Raw genomic sequence first — 19,214 nt, 5'->3', positions numbered from 1 at the left:
GACTAGCTTTCAGAGTGACGGAGAATGACAAGAGCAAAATGTGGGCCGGAAGGAGTAATGGAGTAAGAGGAGACCAAATTTATGAGGTGAAGAAAAAAATAGCTAACAATGGTTAACGGAAAATAAACTTGTCACTTCTGGTGAGAATGACTCGACTGTTTAATTAGTTCCTGAGCCATGCTAATTGGCTGGTGTTGCTGGTGGTATAAAAACATGATTTGCTCCATTAACTCCCATATCTGAACCTTTGTGGTGAACTTGCTGCATATTAGAAATAAGGAGATTTCATGGCTCTTCTCCCTGTGGGGAGAGGGTGAGGGATGTGAATGTTTCCAGCAAGGTTTTCCCCACCATCTTCGCTCTGGGTGTCGGCATTAGGCCAGCGGACTTGGAACACTGCAATCTCTGGCAGCTTCCACCACAGCAACCTCATCGATAAACTTGCCCTGAACGTCATCCCTGCGACAGGGCGGGAGGTGAAACTGCCCAAGGCCTGTGCTAATTTGGTTCTGGCTGTGGGGTGCTGAGTGTCGCTGTGGGAACAGCCCCTCCTCTCCATGACACTGCCTGTTGGTTGAGAAGGGAAACTGTGGTTTCATTGAGGGCCAGGCAGTTTCCACTCTCCTTGCACAGAGGCTGAGGCGCAGACCCCGGCTCAACTGCTGCACGTCAGGCACGGCTTCCTCTCCTGCTCTGCCATGTTCCAGCGGGAACCTCTCTCTCTCAGGATGAAGGCCTTTTCCTTTCGTTGTGAGTACACATACGTTTTTGACATGTGAAGTGTGGCGAGATGGCACTGATGTGACAAGTGGAGTTACATATGTTCCCGCTCAGTCAGTGCTGCTGTTCAGTGCTAGGTCTAGTGACAAGAGGGGAGCAGTTCAAAGTGCTAGGTTCTCAGTGGGACACGGGACTGGGTCACTGACCCCCACTGGGACACTCTGACCCTCACTGGGACACACTGACCCTCAATGAGAAACAAAATCCCTCACTGGGACATGTTACTGACCATCACTGGGATACATTGACCCTCGCTGGGACAAACAGACCCTCACTGAGACAGGTTACTGACTCTCACTAGGACACATGGATCCTCACTGGGACAGGTCACTGACCCTCATTGGGGCACCACGGACCCTCACTGGGATGAGTTACTGACCCTCACTGCAACACACAGATCCTCATTGGGACGAGTTATTGACCTTCACTGAGACACATTGACCCTCGCTAGGAAACACTGACCATCACTGGGTCACACCTACCCTCACTTGGACACACAGACCCTTGCTGGGACACACCTACCTTCAATGGGACAAGTTACTGACCCTCAATGGGACACATTGGCCCTCACTGGGACACACTGACACTCACTGGCACAGGGTCACTGACCCTCACTGGGACAGGATCACGGACTCTCACTGTGACACACAGATGCTCACTGGGACAGGTCATTGACCCTCACTAGGACAGGGTCACAGACCATCACTGGGTCACTGACCCTCACTGGGACACATGGACCTTCACTGGGACACACAGACCCTCACTGGGACAAGTTACTGACCCTCAATGGGACACATTGGCCTTCACTGGGACACACTGACACTCACTGGCACAGGGTCACTGACCCTCACTGGGACAGGATCACGGACTCTCACTGTGACACACAGATGCTCACTGGGACAGGTCATTGACCCTCACTAGGACAGGGTCACAGACCATCACTGGGTCACTGACCCTCACTGGGACACATGGACCTTCACTGGGACACAGAGACCCTCACTGGGACACTGACCCTCATTGGGACACATTGAACTTCACTTGGACATGACCCTCACTGAGGAAATCTTCATGTGCATTTCTCAAGGAGTCTGAGCTCTGGCTTTGTGGAAAAGCTTCACAGCGACTGAGCTTGGTTAGTGCCAATGCAGGGGATGTGGATGGGTGGTCCACCTACTTGATCTGGGTCTGATCCAGAATGGAAACCCTTGGTCATACCTCTCCAAAACCTTTGGGCTATCCACCATGGCTTGTTCCAGATCCACCAAGGGTACGGATTACTGCTGTCAGTGAGTTTTCTGTCTTCTGTGTCTATGAGCATCTGAAGCTCGTACTGGTGCACTGGGGATGAGCGATGGGTTGCTTGGTTGAAATCTGCCCTTGCTGAAGGCTCCTGAGAAATGGAGAGTGATCCATGGGTTGTAGATGGTGCCGACAGGTCCGGATCCTGTTGTGTGGCAGTGGGAAGAAGCTTCTGCTAGGTTTATCTAACACTGAAGGATTTTGCAGTGCTGGAGATCATTCTCTGAGTCTTCACTGCCAGTGGGTGAGATAATCTTGGCTGTAGGGTGAAAGGAGGTTGAACAGTTCCCATTCATTTCTGTAGATTATCTTCATTTGAAATTGGGACACAGGCCTTGATTCCTGTTGGAAAATGCCACACGGGCCTTGCTTCATAAAAGAAATACGAAAGTCCACAGATGCTGCGATTGTAGTAAAGGCACGCAGAAAACCTGGAGGAACGGCTGGCGTAATGTTTGGCACAACCCCTTCGCAGTGCCAGCAACTGGCACTGTGTTCGAACCCTGAGTTGTCTGTAAGGAGATGGTACATTCTCTCCGAGTCTATGCAGGATTTTCTTCTGGGGGTTCCGGTTTCCTCCCACCGTTCAAAATGCACCAGAGGTGTAGGTTAATTGGATGTAATTAGGTGGCACGGGCTCATGGCCAAAATTCCCTGTTACTGTGCTGTGTGTCTAATTTTTAAAAAAATTAATTAAAAAAAACTCAGCCAGTCGATGACGTCCGTATGATATGAGGAAGAGCCCAGGCCCGGAATGGCACTATGGCGTAGACTCTCACTGGATCCACTGAGAGTCTGGCAGGGACTCCATCTTGGACTCTGTACCTGGCTACTGTCTGTAGCAATGCCTGTATCTATGATCTTTACCATTATGTGCTAATTCGAGGCCTTTATTGAAATATTGGGAGCAGTTTGGGGCAGGAAGGGCATTGGGGCCATTGGAGAAGGTTCAGAGGAGGTTCATGACAATGAACGGCTTATCACGTGAGGAGCATTTGACGGCTCTGGGACTGTACTCACAGATGTTTAGATGAGGAGGATCTCACTGAAACCTATCAAATACTGAAAGGCCTGGACAGAGGATGTTTCCTGTGGTGGGGGAGTGTGGGATCAGAGGACACAGCTTTAGAACACAAAATTATCCCTTTACAACAGAGGTGAGGGGGTATTTCTTCACCTAGAGGGTGGTGAATCTGTGGAATTTTTTGCAGTGGTTATTGGGTAGATTTAAGATGGAGATAGATAAGATCGAGTCAATGGGCTGAATGGCCTAAATCCGGTCCCATTTAGAAACACTCATTATTAGCAGGAACGGTTGTTTCTGTGGTTCGCTCTGTAGCAGAGGTGGCTCTCACACCCCCTCTAGAGTTCAGATGCACACACTGCAGGGGATTTACAAGGCCTGATTGCAGATACAGGTGCCTAACTTTTATATGGAATTCCAAAAACTGACAACCTCCAAAACTGGCCCTTTTTTCAGTTGATAACTTAGATACACCTAAGTAACATTAATTTCACAGAATAAATTTTCCGTTTTCAGAAGGAGGACCCCCCCACCCTCAATCCCCGGCGTCCCAGTCCATGTTCCCTCCTGTCCCTGACTCTCGGCCCTGAGCACCTGTCGGGAGAGAAGCAGGCTGAAGCGGCTCAATGCAGGAGCAATGGCCGTCTTCCTTACCCACAATCCCCCTCAGTGCCAGAATGGTTCCAGCTGAATGGGGGATTGTGGGTAAGGAAGACGGCCATTGCTCCAGGATTGAGCCATCGCCACGATCCGGTGTGGTGCTCAATAACCTTGCTGCCATGTCAGGGCTTAGATGGGGGCAGGGGACAGGTGGCACTGCGCTGCCAGGGTGCGCCTGAGGGCCAGCCCAATGTGCTGGTGGAGCACCTGGAAGCCGTCGGCACTCAGCACCATTGCCCCAATGACCCCCTCCTCCTACAGCTGAGCACCTCGTGTACGGCCTTCCTCTGGCCACTGGATCCGAGCAGCTGCTGACTGCCTTTTTGGCCGACCTCCCGGGCCACCCCGTCACCTCCAACCTCTAGGTGACCGACGTGCTGGTCAGGAGCCTCCTGTACGGTGCACGTTGGCTGAGGACCTGGAGGGTAGGTGGGGGGGAGGGTTGAATGGCCTTGGGGGGTGTGTGGGCAATGGTCAGCCAGGCTGGAGGGGGGGAAACAGTGGGGGCTCAACGTGAGGCATTTACTTAAAGGGAATTCAATCAAAATGATTCCAAAATACAGTCTTGGAGAAAACAAACTTATTCTCAAGAAGATCCCTGTTACTATGCTGTATGTCTAATTAAAAAAAAATTAATTTAAAAAAACTCAGCCAGTCGATGACGTCCGTATGATATGAGGAAGAGCCCAGGCCCAGAATGGCACTATGGCATAGACTCTCACTGGATCCACTGAGAGTCTGGCAGGGACTCCACCTTGGACTCTGTACCTGGCTACTGTGTGGAAGGGAGAAGTGGCAGGATCGACAATCTGCCTCCTGCTTCCATTTGCATTGCTCTATGCCTCAGTCAGGCTGAATTCTGTGAATGCAACATAATCGCTCTGGACAACTGATCAGCAACTCATGTGTCACAACGTGGTGACCAGACACAGCGCCTTTGCCTTGGGTGATGCAGTTACTGCACAAAATGGTTTTTTTTACAGTGGGCTTGGTCCTCGGGAGTCAGTGTGCAGATTTCACATCTTCCCCTCTCCACCTTCCTTAGGGGCTGTTCCATCCATGACTCCCTTGTCCACTCATCCCTCCTCACCAGTCACTCCCTTGGCTCCTTCCCCTGTTGGCTACGGAGAGCGCCTCCTCCCAAACCACAATTCGGAGCCCTCAACAGTCCTTCCATGTGAGGCAATGCTTCACTTATGAATCTGTAGGAGTCATCTACTGCATCCAGTGCTCCCGCTGTGGTCTCCTCAGGGAGACTGGACCCAGACTGGGAGATCGCTTCACTGGACATCTTCACTCTATTCACCACAGTGACTGAGATCTCCCAGTGGCCGATCATTTCAATTCTGCCTCCCTCTCCCATGCTGACATATCTGTCCATATCCTTATGTACCATCCAACCAAGGCCACCCGTAAATTGCAGGACCAACCAGAAGGCATTAGCATTGACTTCTCCGGTTCCTGCTGGCCCACTCCCCATTCTCCCTCTCTTCTCCATCCCTCTGTCTCTTTTCCTCCAGCTCTCCACCCCCTTTTCTCTCAGAGCCAACCTCCCTCCCTGTTTGCCGGTGTGCCCTCCCTCTCTTCTCCACCTCCTGCCTGTGGGACTGTGCTCCTCCCCCACCCTGCCCCCCACCATTTTGTTTGGGTGTCTGTCTACATTTTGTTCACACTTTGATGAAGGGCTCAGGTCCAAAACGTTGGTTTTGTATCTTTGCTGTATAAAGGACACGGATTGACCTGCTGAGTTTCCCTAGCGTCGTGTCACAGTATCTGCAGATGTCAGCGTTTTACCGAGGTCAGAGCATTACTGACACTCTGTGGCTGTGGCACTGCTGGGAACTAGTGTGCAAACCTTCTTTATACCACTTAAAAGCATTTCTTAGAACAATGACTTCCATCAGCCAACACCCCACAATAATTTTACACACAATCAGCCTCAGTCTCGTTTAAGGGATTGACTTCCAAGAAATCAACGATGGATGGTTATTATAAGAGGTCACCCCTCTCTTTTCCCTGATCCATGTTCTCAACCCTTTAGTGCACAGGCTGGCTGCATTTGGGTAACTTTTTTCAGCATTTAAAATTTGCGAAAGGGATAGGTAAGATAAAGGCAGGAAAGTTTCTGGAAACAACTCAATTAGGCTTGAGAGGCATAATCTTCCCCTATGCTGACTATCCCTGAGATGACTGTACTTCTCCAAATGCTCATTAATCCTGTCCTGAAGAATCCTCTCCAATAATTTTCACACTACTGATGTAACACTGTAATTCTTTCTTGTTTCAATGGGCTTCATTAATCAGGGGATTAAGTTCAAGAGTAAAGATCATGTTACAATTCTACAAATCTTTAGTAAGGCCACACTTAGAGAATTGGGTTCAGTTCTAGTCACCTCGTTACAGGTGTACTGACAATAACCACACCAGCAGTGCGAGTATAAGACAGCTTTAATAATCTAATATGTACACTAAGAGGTCTTGTCTCTCTGCAAGACAAACCTGGAAGGCTAGACTGTAGCTCTGGACTGCTTTATAGACAAGGTCACCAGGATGACCCCTAGTGGTGTAATTACATATCAGCACAACAGGAAGGATGTGAATGATGTGGAGAGGGAACAGAGGAGATTGACCAGGATGTGGCCTGGATTGGGAAACAAGTCTTTATGAGGCAAGTTTAGCAGAGCTGGGACTTTTCTCTTTGGAGTGTAGAACAATGGGAATAGACTTAATGGAGATCTTAATAGAGAGGCCGAGATGAAGTAGACGGTTAGCACCTGTTCCCCAGGGAGTAGCAAACACCAGAGGGCGTCTGTTCAGAGTGAAGGGAGGGAAGTTTCGAAGTAAGAAAAAAGGCAGATGTGTAAATTCAACATGTGGGAAAGATTTAGCAAGCCTGACGACTGTTTCAGTCACTGTTTGGATTTTTAAAAATATATAATTTTGTTTCGTTAAGTTGCAGTCTTAAAATTTTGCAGTGGCCCTGAGAAATGCCAGGAAAGTTGTCTCTTGTGTGGGTCTCTGAGACCATAAGACAAAGGAGCAGAAATAGGCTATTCAGCCCATCAAGTCTATCCTGCCATTCAATCCATTCTCCCACCTCAGCTCCACTTCCTAGCCTGCTCCCCATGACCCTTGATGCCCTGACTAATAAATAATCTATCAATCTTTGCCTTAAATGCACCTGATGACTTGGTCTTCACAGCTGCCTGTGCTAAAGATTTCCACAGATTTACCACCCTCTGGCTGAAGAAATTTTTCCCAGACAAAGGGCAACAATATCTGGAGGTTCACTGTTCATCTCCCTGCAAAGCTGTGGGGACTTCATCCTGGAGAGGTTGAGGGGCTATGAATGTTTCCAACAAGGTTTTCCCCACCACCTTCGCTCCAGGTGTTGGTGTTAGGCCAGTGGACTCGGAATGCTGCAATCTGGCAGCTTCCCACCACAGCAACCTCCAAACACTCCAAACATTATCCCTGCGACAGGGTGGGAGGTGAAATGGCCCAAGGCCTGTGCTAATTCAGTTCTGGCTGTGGGGTGCTGAGTCTCGCTGTGGGAACAGTCCCACCTCTCCCCGACACTGCTCTGTTGGTTGAGAAGGGAAACTGTGGGCCAGGCACAGAATCAGAGATGGGCATTCAGTACTGGGGCAAACCTGCTGATGCCTAAGTTGCTGGCCTATATTAACCTATTCCAGCATCAATCTAACCCTTCCCTCCCTCACAGCACGAAACCCTCCATTGTACCAGCCTCATCCACCACCTCTGGCAACATATTCCAGCCATGTAGTCTCTCGGGTATAGTCAGCATGACTTTGTGAGGGGCAGGTCATGCCTCACGGGCCTAATTGAGTTTTTTGAGGAAGTAACAAAATAAATTGATGATGATGTGGAGTATGTGGATTTTAGTAAGGCATTTGACAAGGCCCCCATGAGAGGCTTGTTCAGAAAGTCATGAGGCATGGGAACTATTGAATCTTGGCCAGGTGGATTCCTGTAGAGGAAGGAGCATATTCTGCCTGAAGGTCGGTGACTAATGGAGTGTCACAGGTATCTGTTCTTGGACCCCTGCTCTTTGTGGTTTTTATAAATGACCTGGATGAAGAGGCAGAAGGATGGGTCAGTAAGTTTGGGGAGGATACGAAGGGTGGAGGAGTTGTGGATGGAGCTGAAGGTTGTCAGACGTTACATGATGCAGAGTTGGGGAAGAAGTGGCAGATGGAGTTCAATCCAAATGTGTGAGGTAATGCTTTTTGAAAGGTCATACTTGAAGCCAGAGTACATGGTGATTGGCAGGATTCTTAACTTTGTGATTTGGGTCCAAATCCATAGATCTCACAAGGCTACCACGGTGGTTGATAGGGTAGTCAAGGAGACCCATGAGACAAGGTTAGCAGAGCTGGGACTTTTCTCTTTGGAGTGAAGAAGGATGAGAGGAGATTTAATAGGGGTCTACGAGAGGCATTGATAGACAGCCAGTGCCTTTTTCCCAGGGTGGGAGTGGCAAATACCAGAGGACAAGGGGAGGGGAGGGAAGTTTAGGGGAAACGTCAGGGGTGTGTTTTTTTTATTATACAGAGTAGGTGGAGCAGGAGTGGTGGTGGAGGCCGGAACAATAGAGACATTTAAAAGATTCTTAGACAGGTACATGGATGGAGGAAAATAGAGGGTTATGTGTGTGTGAAGTAGGGACGGTTTAGATTTATATATGGCAGCACAAAAATTTGAGGCAAAGGGCCTGTCCTATAATGTTCAATGTTCTACCACTCTCTATTGTCACCTCTCATCCTCTGTTGCTCTAAAGAGAAAAGTCCGAGTTCTCTCGAGCTTTTTTTTGTAAAACAGTGTGTGTATTATGTCCTACATGGTTTGTATAACAGAATCATGTACAAAATGAGCACAAAGTTCTGGGATTTTTGGCAAAGAATGTAGTAACAGAAGACCTTAAGAAAAAGTATAATTGAGCAGAGTCAACGTGGATTATGAAGGGAAAATCATGTCTGGCCTGTGTTGGAAGCCTTGTATAATGTGGACTCGATTAGAGGGAACCCTGGGCATCAGTCACCTATGTGAATTGTTAGATGCTGGTTAAATGTATTTAACTTACAATGCTTAACTAATGCACCTGCATTAAGAATAAACAATCAAAACGACAAAAATACTCTACTTTGAACAAACTTCATTTGCATGAATATATAAACCTTAAAGCTTTTTACTTTATTTTCATCATATTGTTTGAAAACATTTAACTGTTGTTGCATTTGCAGATTCCCACCCCCCATGGAGCTGTCCTCCTAAAGACAAACATTAACATTATAGATAATTAACACCTCCTCCCTCAAATTTACAGATAAGGCCTCTGACCAGGACAACTCTTATTAAGCAGGGATAGGCCCCAACTCATCAGCCACACATTTGTCTGCACTATCTGCACTATCAACCCTAGCTCTGGTGGCACTGGGATTATTCAGAGACTATCACCTTGGCGATCCTGCTCTTCCGCCTCTTTCTTAACTCCCTGAATTTACTCTCCAGGACCTCTACCCCATTGCTGCCTGTATCATTGGTACCAATATGTATCACAACCTCCTGCTGGTCACCCTCACCATTAAGAATATATTGCCTTTGACCTGAGCACTCAGGAGGCAACACACTATCTGAAATAAAACACGAAAATCTGCAGACACCGTGGTTGAAGTAAAAACACAACACTGCAGAAACTCAGCAGGTCAAACTATGTCCGTTACATAGCTAAGACAAAGACACATAACCAGCATTTCAGGCTTGAGGTCTGAGCAAAATGTAGGCGGGTGCCCGAACAAAATGGTGAGGACGAGGAGCAGGAGAAGGGGAATAGTCCCACAGGCAGGAGGTGGATAAGGGAGGGAGGGCACACCAGCAAACAGGGGGAGGGGGGTGGCTCTGTGAATGGAGATGGGAGAGAGAGCTGGAGGAAAGGAGACAGAGGGGTGGGGAAGGGAGGGAGAATAGGGAGTGGGCCAGCAGACACCGGAGAAGTCAATGTTAATGCCATCTGGTTGGAGGGGACCCAGATGGAATATTAGATGTTGCTCCTCCAATTCACGGGTGGTCTTGCTTGGATGGTACATGAGGCCATGGACAGACAGATCAGCACAGGAGTGGGGGGCAGAATTGAAATGATTAGCTGCTGGGAGATCCCTGTCATTGATTTGGACAGAGTGAAGGTGTTCAGTGAAGTGATCTCCCAGTCCGCGCCCAGTCTTTCCAATGTAGAGAAGGTCACAACGAGAGCACCGGATTCAATAGATGACTCCCACAGATACATAAGTGAAGTGTTGCTTCATTTGGAGTCCCTAATAGTGGTGAGGGACAAGGTGTGGGTGCAGGTGGAGCAGATGAAATAATGAGGCATTTAGGGGTTCCATCAGGCAGATGTGGCATGGATTCAGAAAGGGCAGGTCTTGTTTAACAAACTTGCTGAAGTTCTTTGAGGATATAATGGGTGGGGTAGAGAGAGGGGAACATGGTTGATGTTGTATATTTGGATATCCAGAAGGCATATAAGGTGCTGAACAAGAGACATAAATAAGATACAGATGAATGGAGTTGGGGGAAGTATATTGGCATGGATTGAGAGTCGGATAAATGGATGTTTTTTTCTGATTGGCAATAAAGGCCAACATTGCATTTGCCTTCTTAATAATGTACTATCTGCCACCCAACTTTTGGCAATTCATGCACAGGCCCTCCCAAGTCCTGCTGCAGTCTTTTATCATTTAAATAATAATCTGCTCTTCTATTTTTCCTACCAAAGTGGATGTCGTCGCATTGGTGCTGCAGGGATTGGTGTTGGACCCACAGCTGTTCACCATTTACACTGAGGATTTGGAAAAGGGGACAGAGGGTAGTGTAGCCAAGTTTGCAGATGAATCTAAATTGAGTGGAAAAGCAATTTGTACAGAGGATGTGGAGAAGCTGCAGAAGGATCTAGTTAAGGTAGGTGAGTGGGCAAAGGCCTGGCGGATGGAGTCCAATGTTAGTAAATGAAACGACATCCACTTTATGCAGGTGCTGTTGTGTAGAAGGACTTGGGAGGGGCTGTGCATGAATCACAAAAAATTGGGTTGCAGGTAGAACAGGTTATTAAGAAGGCAAATGGAATGTTGGCCTTAATCGCCAGAGGAATTGAATTCAAGAGCAGAGAGGTAATGCTATAACTGTACAAGGTCCTGGTGAGGCTGCACCTGGAGAACTGTGTGCAGTTCTGGTCTCCATACTTGAGGAATGATAGACTGTCCTTGGAGGAGGTCCAGGGGAGGTTCACCAGGTTGATCCCAGAGATGAGGAGGTTGACCTACAAGGAGAGACTAAATCATCTGGGATTATACTCAAATTCAGAAGAACGAGAAGAGATCTTATAGCAATATATACAATTATCAAAGGGATACATAAGACAGAGGCAGGAAAATTGTTTTCACTGGTAGATGAGACCAGAACTAGGGGACACACCCTCAAGATTCTGGGGAATAGATTTAAGACAGAAATGAGGAAAAACTGTTTTTCCCAGAGAGTCGTGAATGTGCCCAGGGAAGCAGTTGAGGCGACTTCATTAAACATATTTAAGGTTCTGTTAGATGGATTTTTACATAAAAAAGAAATTAAGGGATATGGAGAAAAGGGAGTTAGGTGGAGAAGAGGCAAACATCAGATCAGCCATGATCACATTGAATGGTGGACCAGGCTTGATGGGACAAATGGCCAACCTGCTCCTGTTTTTTATGCTCTTATATTATCTCTGCAGTCACAGGGGTAGATGTCAAGGAGGTTATTAATAGGAAGGAATGAGTGAACAAAGGAGTCATGGCTGGAGCAGTCACTATGGAAGGCAGAGAGGTGAGGAGAAAGGCAGATGTGTCTGGCGGTGGGATCATGTTGTAAGTGATGGAAATTATGGAGGATAATATGTTGAATGTAGTGGCTGGTGGGGTGGTAGACAAGGACAAAGTGAATCCTGCGTTTGTTACGTCTGGGGGCAGAGGGAGCCAGGACAGATAAGCCCTGATGTAGATGTGGGTGAGGACTGAGTTGATGGTGGTGGAGTGGAAGCCACGTTTGTGGAAGAAGGAGGAGATTTCAGATGATCTGGACTGGAAGTCCTCACCTTGGTAACAGATGCGGTGGAGATGGAAGAATTGAGAGAAGGGGATAGAGTCCTTGCAAGGGACTGGGTGTGACGAAATGTACATACACAAACTTATTCTAATATATCCTAATTTCGAAGTATCATCTTCCAAAGTGTGAGCTGCGATATCCAAAATTTCAATCACTTTAATTCAACAAATCAAACTCTGTGGCTGTTACTTTATGTAGTTTTAATTTGTTGTTGAACAGATAAACATTTTTCATAGTTTTACAACAAGACTTTAATGACAATGATGTCATATACAGTAAATGACAGCATTTACTGTATAAAGATATAAAAATATATAGAGATATATAGAGATACAAAAGCTTAAAGAGATACAAAAAGGTATTTAAAGAGATTGAAATTTGGGATATAGTAAATGTCGTCTATATTTTTATTCAAAGAAAAATTTCTCATGCTCATGCTACCTTCACATCTTGTAGAAAAAGAGGCAAGCCGTTAGTCTGGGCAGATATTATAACATATTACATCATAGTCACTATGGTAACACTACAAACAGGTAGTTGTGGGAGTTGCTAGGTTTGTAAAAACATGTCTGTAGAAAACTGCTCTCCCGAGATGGAGACAGAGATATCAAGGGGAATGTGTGGCTTAAGATGGACCGAGTGAATTTGAGGTTGGAGTGACAAAGTTGACGAGCTCATCATGGGTGTGCAATGCAGTGCCAATGTTGTCGTCGATATACCGGAGGAAGAGTTGAGGGCCTTGTCCGTGTAGGCTTGCAGCGTGGATTGCTCCACAAAGCCCACAGACTGGCAGGCATAGCTGGGACCCATATGGGTATCCCATGGCTACTCCTTTGATTTGGAGGAAGTTTGATGAGTTAAAGGAGAATTTATTGAGTGAGAACAAGTTCTGCCAGGCGGAGGAGGGTGGTGATGGAGGGGAACTGGTCAGGTCTCTTGTCAAGGAAGAAACAAAGGGCTTTGATACCTTTTGTGTGGGGGAGGTGTAGAGAGATTGGATGTCCAGAGTGAAAATGGTGGATTTGAGGGATTTAGAAGTTATTGAAGAGATGACCCCTTCCCTCGTCATTTTGTTCAGGCACCTGGCTTCATTTTACTCACACCTCGATGAAGGGCTTGAACCCGAAACATTGGCTATTTATCTTTATCTTTGCTTTATAAAGTCCACAGATCTGCTGAGTTTCTCCAGCTTTGTGCTTTTCATGCCAGGGACATTGGAAGTTTGTGCCCAGAATCTGGTTACTTGCCACTCAGCATCAGGGACCCTCCACAGCTCACATTAACAGAACATGGTTCCCCCTTTCCAGGAGTTGGTGACGGGAGGTGGGACAAACACATGATGCCTCGTTCCTTTCTGGTGAGGAGCAAGCGGTTCGCCAGTTACCAGGGCCAGCGGTTTGATGAAGATGAATATGGGCTCTGCTTGCCATCCTCTTCAGGTAAGGAGTTCCCAGCACCCGATCATGTGAAGTGGGTACATGAGGCCATTCAGCCCTTCCTTCCAGCCCTGCTGCTTCACTGCATGAACAAGTTACGTCCTAAACATCCAAAGCTGACTGAATATCCTCAGAGGATGAGTCTCCACAACACTTGTGTGAAGGGAATCACGAGTCCCATGTCTAGTGGGTGAAGAGACTTATTCCCAATGGCCAAACATTTCAAATCCACACCCCACACCAACAGCCTCATGCCCTCATCGAGGCCAACTACAACATCTTGTATTCTGTCCAGGCCATCGCCAACCAGATGCCATTAACATCAACTTTCCAATTTCCCTTAGCTCCTTCCTCGGGGCTACCTCTTTCCCAAACTCTCTCTCCTTTCCTCCATCTCCCCACCCTCTTCCCTTCTATCAGGGAGTTACCCTTTAATTCTCCACCCTCTTCACCATCACTTTTCAGTTTCTTCCTCTTCCAACCTCCCACACATATCCACCAATGACCTGTTAGTTTGTACTCTTCTCCACCCCTTCCTCCTTCCCCCCTCCCCACCCCTTCCTCCCTCCTCCCCTTCCCATCCCTACCTCCTTCCCTCCTCCCCACCCCTACCTCTTTCCCTCCTCCCTGCCCCTTCCTACCTTCTCCCTTCCCTGCCCCTTCCTTCCTCCCCTGCCCCTTCCTCCTTCCCTCCTCCCCTGCCTCTTTCCCCTTCCCTCCTCCCTGCCCATTCCTCCCTCCTCCCCTTCCCGCCCCTTTCTCATTCCCTCCCCCCTGCCCCTTCCTCCCTTCACCCACCCCCTGCCTCTTCCCACCTCCTCCCTTCCCTGCCCCTTCCTCCTTCCCACCTCCCCTGCCCCTTCTTCCTTCCTCCTCCTCTGCCCCTTCCCTCCTCCCCTGCCCTTTCCTCCCACCTCCCCTTCCCACCCCTTCCTCCTTCTATCCTCTCTTCCCCTCTCTCCCTCCTCTGCTCTCCCTGCCCCCCTTCTCCACCTGCCCTCCTTCCTTCCCCATCTGCTTTTCCTTCAGCCCAGCCTCTTCCCATGGTTACTGTGTGTCCTGCTGAGTTTCTCCAGCATGGTTGTGTACTTCACCTGACCCCAGCATCTGCAGATTTTCATGGTGAATCCCGTGCGAGCCTTGCATGTATCTCCTGGTTTTAGGGCTTGGGGAATCACTACCCTCCCCTCTACTCGTTAAGACCCCACAATATTCCATGATGAACCCTTGTGGCACTCCTTCTTGGAGTCTGAGATCTGTACTCAACATTCCAGCTGTCTCTCCAGGGCTCTATCTCATACCCAAGTTCAGAGAGGATCCAGAAACCTGGGTGACAACACATTGATAGGATAGTTATGGGGGAATTAAGTTCAAGAGCTGTGAGGTCATGTTGTAAATCTTTGGTGAGACCACACTTAGAATATCGTGTACTGTTCTGGTCACCTCGTTACTGGAAGGATACAGGTGCTTTAGAGAGGGTGCAGGATGCTGCCTGGATTGGAGAACATGTCTCATGAAGCAGGATTAGCAGAGCCAGGGCTTTTCTCTTTGGAGTGACAAAGAATGAGAGGTGATAAAGGTCTAGAGGAGCTTTGACAGGGTGGACAGCCAGCACCTTTATTCCCTGGGGCAACAATAGCAAATACCAGAGGTGAAGGAGGAAAGTTTAAGGTGAGGGAGGAAGGTTTTGGGGAAATGTCAGGGGAAATTTTTTTTACAGAGTTGTGGGGCCCTGGACTGCATTTGCTGGGAATGGTGGTGGAGGCTTGAACATTAAAAGCCATCCAGGAGACTCTTAGTCAGGCACGTAGATGATAGAAAAATAGAGGGTTATGGGTGAGAGGTAGTGAGGGGATAGGTTCTTGTGGAAATGGTCCTAGGCTGTTCTGTAAAGTTCAAAAACCAGGACTTTCCACTGTCCCAGGATAACCCAGGCCTGGGCACTGTCCCTGGATAATTCAGGCCTGACCATTGTCCCGGGATAACACCCACCTCTCCACTATTCCGGGATAACACAGGACTGTCCAGTGTCCTGGGATAACACCCACCTGTCCACTGTCTGGGGTTAACCCAGGCCTGTCCACTGTCCTGGAATAATCTAGGCCTGTCCACTGTCCTGGGATAACACCAGCCTGTCCACTATCACAAGATAACACAGGTCTGTCCAGTATCCTGGGATAACACCTACCTGTCCACTGTCTGGGGTTAACCCAGTCCTGTCCACTTTCTCGGGATAACCCAGGCCTGTCCACTGTCCTGGGATAATATAGACCTATCCTCTGTTCCAGGATAACACCTACATATCCACTGCCTGGGTTAATCCAGGCCAGTCTAATCTCCTGGGATGGCCCTGAATGTTCAGTAGCACACCAGGTAGTGCTGCTACCTCACTGTTCCATAGACCTGGGTTATATATACTGACCTCCGGTGCTGCTCGAGTGGAGTTTGCACATTCTCCTTTTCCCCCATCCCCTAACACCCAGTGAGTTTCCTGTCGCACCACAAAAACACACTGGATCATTAGTAAAGAGTGACTATAAACTGCCTCGTGTGTCAGTAGCCAACAAGACGATAAGGAAATGTCTTTAATGGGCTGTGAGAGAGATGAGTAAGTAAGGCAATAGACGATGGGATGAATGGCCAGCACCTGTCTCCCTGTGATCACCTCTAACTTCCTTTCCCTTTCTGCAGGGCCTGGCCACGTGGATTTGGTTCCTCAGAGAGTTTTAATTGAACTGGGCGAGCCCTCGCGGAGTCTCAAACCCATTGAGAATTCCACCTCGGTCCGTGGCTCCGATCCGAAGGGCTGGAGAGCTGCTCAGGCACACCCTGGGCCAAGAGAGGTGAGGGCTGGCCTCCCGGTTTCTCGGAGAGTGGAGGGTGAAGCAAGCAAGGTTCAGGACCTCTGGGTGCCTCACTCACCGACAGGTACGTCATCTTCACTCGAAATGTTGGGCGGTGTCTGTGGTCAAGGAGGTCCCAGGGAGGGAAGGGTTCATGGTTGGACCCCCTGGAGGTACCTGCTGGCTCTCCCTCCATCGAACAATTCAGGTGTAGCTTTCAGCGCAGGACAGAGGGAGGGCTCCACTGGTGTATGTGACATGGATGCACCATCAGGTAGAAATGATTTCAATTCGAACAAAGGTATTTAAATTATTTTTCTTAAAAATTTTAAAATTTAGACATTCAGCACAGTAACAGGCCCTTCCGGCCCATGAGCCCGTGCCACTCAAGGGTGGGTGGAAACTGGAGCACCCAGAGGAAACCCATACAGACATGGGGAGAACGTACAAACTCCATACAGACAGCGCGGGATTTGAAGCCTGGTTGCTGGTTCTGTACAGCCTTGCACCAGCTTCTCCACGAACCACGCTGCCCAGTGTCCTTGGTGTACAGTTAGTGTAGCAGTTAGCACAGTTCCAGAGCCAGTGACCAGGGTTCAAATCCCATGCAGTCTGTAAGGAGTTTGTACATTGTCCCCATGTCTGTGTAGGTTTTTCCCAGCTGTTCTGGTTTCATCTCGTGTTCCAAAGATGGACGGAGTTTATAGGTTAATTGGGCCTGTTACCCTGCTGCATGTCTAAGTTAAAACATTGAACAACACAAGTGTAATAAATAACCTGCACATGACATTTTATGCGATCTTTCTATGCCCAGTATGGGGTGTGAGGGGTTGTGGAGTGTTTTAATCTCTTGGAGCAGGGAAATGCCATGAACAATTGACGCCCTTCGTTTCTTTGACCACATTGGCCCACAGCTCTGCTGTAGAATTGGGTCCAAAACATCCTCAGTGACAGAAAATGTGCAGACGCTGGAATTCTGGGGTTAAAGACTGAGACCTTGCTGGCTAAACAGCGGCAATGGAGACAGAGTCAAATTAACTCTTTGAACTCCATGTCTCAGTTTTCAGGGACTACTAACAAGCGCATATACTCTGTGTCCCAGAGTTCCGGGGCTGGCTTTATACCCAACCACCAGTTGGTTCATACTGATTTTTAATTTTTTATACTGTAGTTTACTCATGGACCCAGTCTTACGAAAGGTTAAAAATGGCTGGAGTCCAAGGGGTTACATTTAAAATTTAAATTGAGGCGTACCGCACGGTAACAAGTCTTTTCAGTCCACAAGCCTGAGCCACCGATTATACCCACTTAACCTACAACCCCTGGTATGTTTTGAAAGATTCTAATCTGAGTCGCTGGTGCTGTAACAGCATTGTATTACCTGCCAAGCTTACCATGATGCCCATGTGACATTGCTGTGCCTGTCATGAGACTATCTCTTATTGAAAAGGAACAGAAGCCATCAGCAGCCTGTGGTGGCTGAAGGGCTCTGCCAAAGTAACGAAGGCAAACAGACCCATATTCCCCAGTCTCCCTCTCCGTCCTTTCCTCCCCCCACCCATCTCCATCTGCCTCCACACTTACTGCTTTCTCCCAATTCCAGCCCACCCCTCATCTGGCTCCTTCTGCCCTTCACCCCTCCTCGTTCCACCTAATGCCTATCGGCCTCTGTCTCACCCCTCCCGCCCCCTCATCGTTCCAGCCAACTCTCCTCTCCCTGATCCTGGATCTCAGCCCAAAATGTCAGAACCCCTCCCCCCTCCAGCCCCCTACTGCAATCCCGTCCTTTCTGTCGTGTGAGGACCAGGATACAACCCTGGACAAGGTGATCACAGATCAGGAGCAAGTGGCAAGTCCATGGGGTAGGGGTCTAGGATCTAGGAGCTGGGAGAAAATTATTGACAACTTCTATAGGCAGGAGGATGAATTGGATTATACTGGCAATCAGATCAACTTTGTAGATTTCTATTTTGATCTGAATGGTTTAATCTCTTTCAGGTTCGGACAAAATGTTTCTCCCCTCGGAGGGCCCAGAGACCCTGGCGTTACAGTGCAGGCCATACTCCTGGTCTGGATACTCCACTGCCAGACTTAAACACCTCGTTGAGGATTATCTTTCACCAGTTCTGGAGCCTGAAGCCACAGTCCAGAGGCAGACCGGTGGGCAAACTGTGGAGGAGAACAAGCAAATCTTCTTCACTCAGAGAAGTGGGCACAGAGCTCCGTATGGCTGCATTCACTGTGACAAGGTAAATATCACACTCAGGGAGTGACAGAACCATCTACAGGAGCACATGCTTGACACACCCAGGTACGTACAGCCATGCTCACACCCAAATACACACCTGGCACATGCAGTTCACACCCAGATACACACCCAATTACGGCCAAGTCCACTGCAAGATACACACATTGACACAGCCAAGTTCACATCCTGATACACACCCAAGCTCACATCCAGTACATAACTGAATACACACCCAAGTTCACACCTAAATACACACACATGTTCACACTCAAGTTCACACACAGATGCACACCTGAGCATGGCCAAGTTCACACTCAGATACACAGCATCTACGCTCACCTAAATTCAAACCCAGATACACACCTGCCCTCATCCAAGTTTACACCCAGATACAAGTATGTGGTGATATGTCAGGTAGCGGGCATCCAGGGTTCAGGGGTCAGGATGACCTTAGTGGAGGAGTTGTACTTTGATCATTTGAATGTTAAATAGATGTGTGTGATGTGGCTGCTTGTGGTTGGATGGGGAAAAGCAACTGAGTTGTGGGGTCTGAGCCCTTTGCCAGTCTGTCTGTGCTGTTCCCCTGCTTAAGATCCAATGGGGTACTCCAGTCTTGGAGCCAAGGTCTGCCCTGTCCCCTCGAGCCCTTCCACCAAAGCCATGGCCATTCCATAGATGGGTATGTGGTAAAGCTGAGGCGTTGTCCTTGGTGAGGGTCCTGGACGAGTCCTTGAGGGGTGGGCAAACCTTTCACCACCCCACACATCATGCCT

The 19,214-nt window shown here is 48.4% G+C and overlaps 1 protein-coding gene across 4 annotated transcripts in view; it reads left to right on the top strand.

Moving 5' to 3' along the window:
- Positions 1 to 288: 288 nt before the first annotated feature.
- Positions 289 to 19,214, top strand: part of LOC138758577 (zinc finger protein Gfi-1b-like) — a 32,440-nt gene continuing 13,514 nt past the window's right edge. Inside the window, exons 1-4 of one of the 4 annotated variants that reach the window (XR_011354352.1) lie at positions 289 to 750; positions 13,222 to 13,353; positions 16,042 to 16,278; positions 18,192 to 18,442. Coding sequence is in view for 3 of the 4 variants with exons in the window: in XM_069927727.1 (XP_069783828.1) it covers positions 13,251 to 13,353; positions 16,042 to 16,278; positions 18,192 to 18,442 (591 nt within the window). In the remaining variant the exon portion in view is untranslated. The remainder of the gene's footprint in view (positions 751 to 13,221; positions 13,354 to 16,041; positions 16,279 to 18,191; positions 18,443 to 19,214) is intronic. The other 3 variants (XM_069927727.1, XM_069927724.1, XM_069927726.1) reach the window with 3 other exon arrangements.

Source organism: Narcine bancroftii, chromosome 3 (genome assembly GCF_036971445.1).
Source record: "Narcine bancroftii isolate sNarBan1 chromosome 3, sNarBan1.hap1, whole genome shotgun sequence".
Lineage (NCBI taxonomy): Eukaryota > Metazoa > Chordata > Chondrichthyes > Torpediniformes > Narcinidae > Narcine > Narcine bancroftii.
The sequence above is the reverse complement of the archived record's forward strand: the minus strand, read 5'-3'. Positions and strand labels throughout refer to the sequence as shown.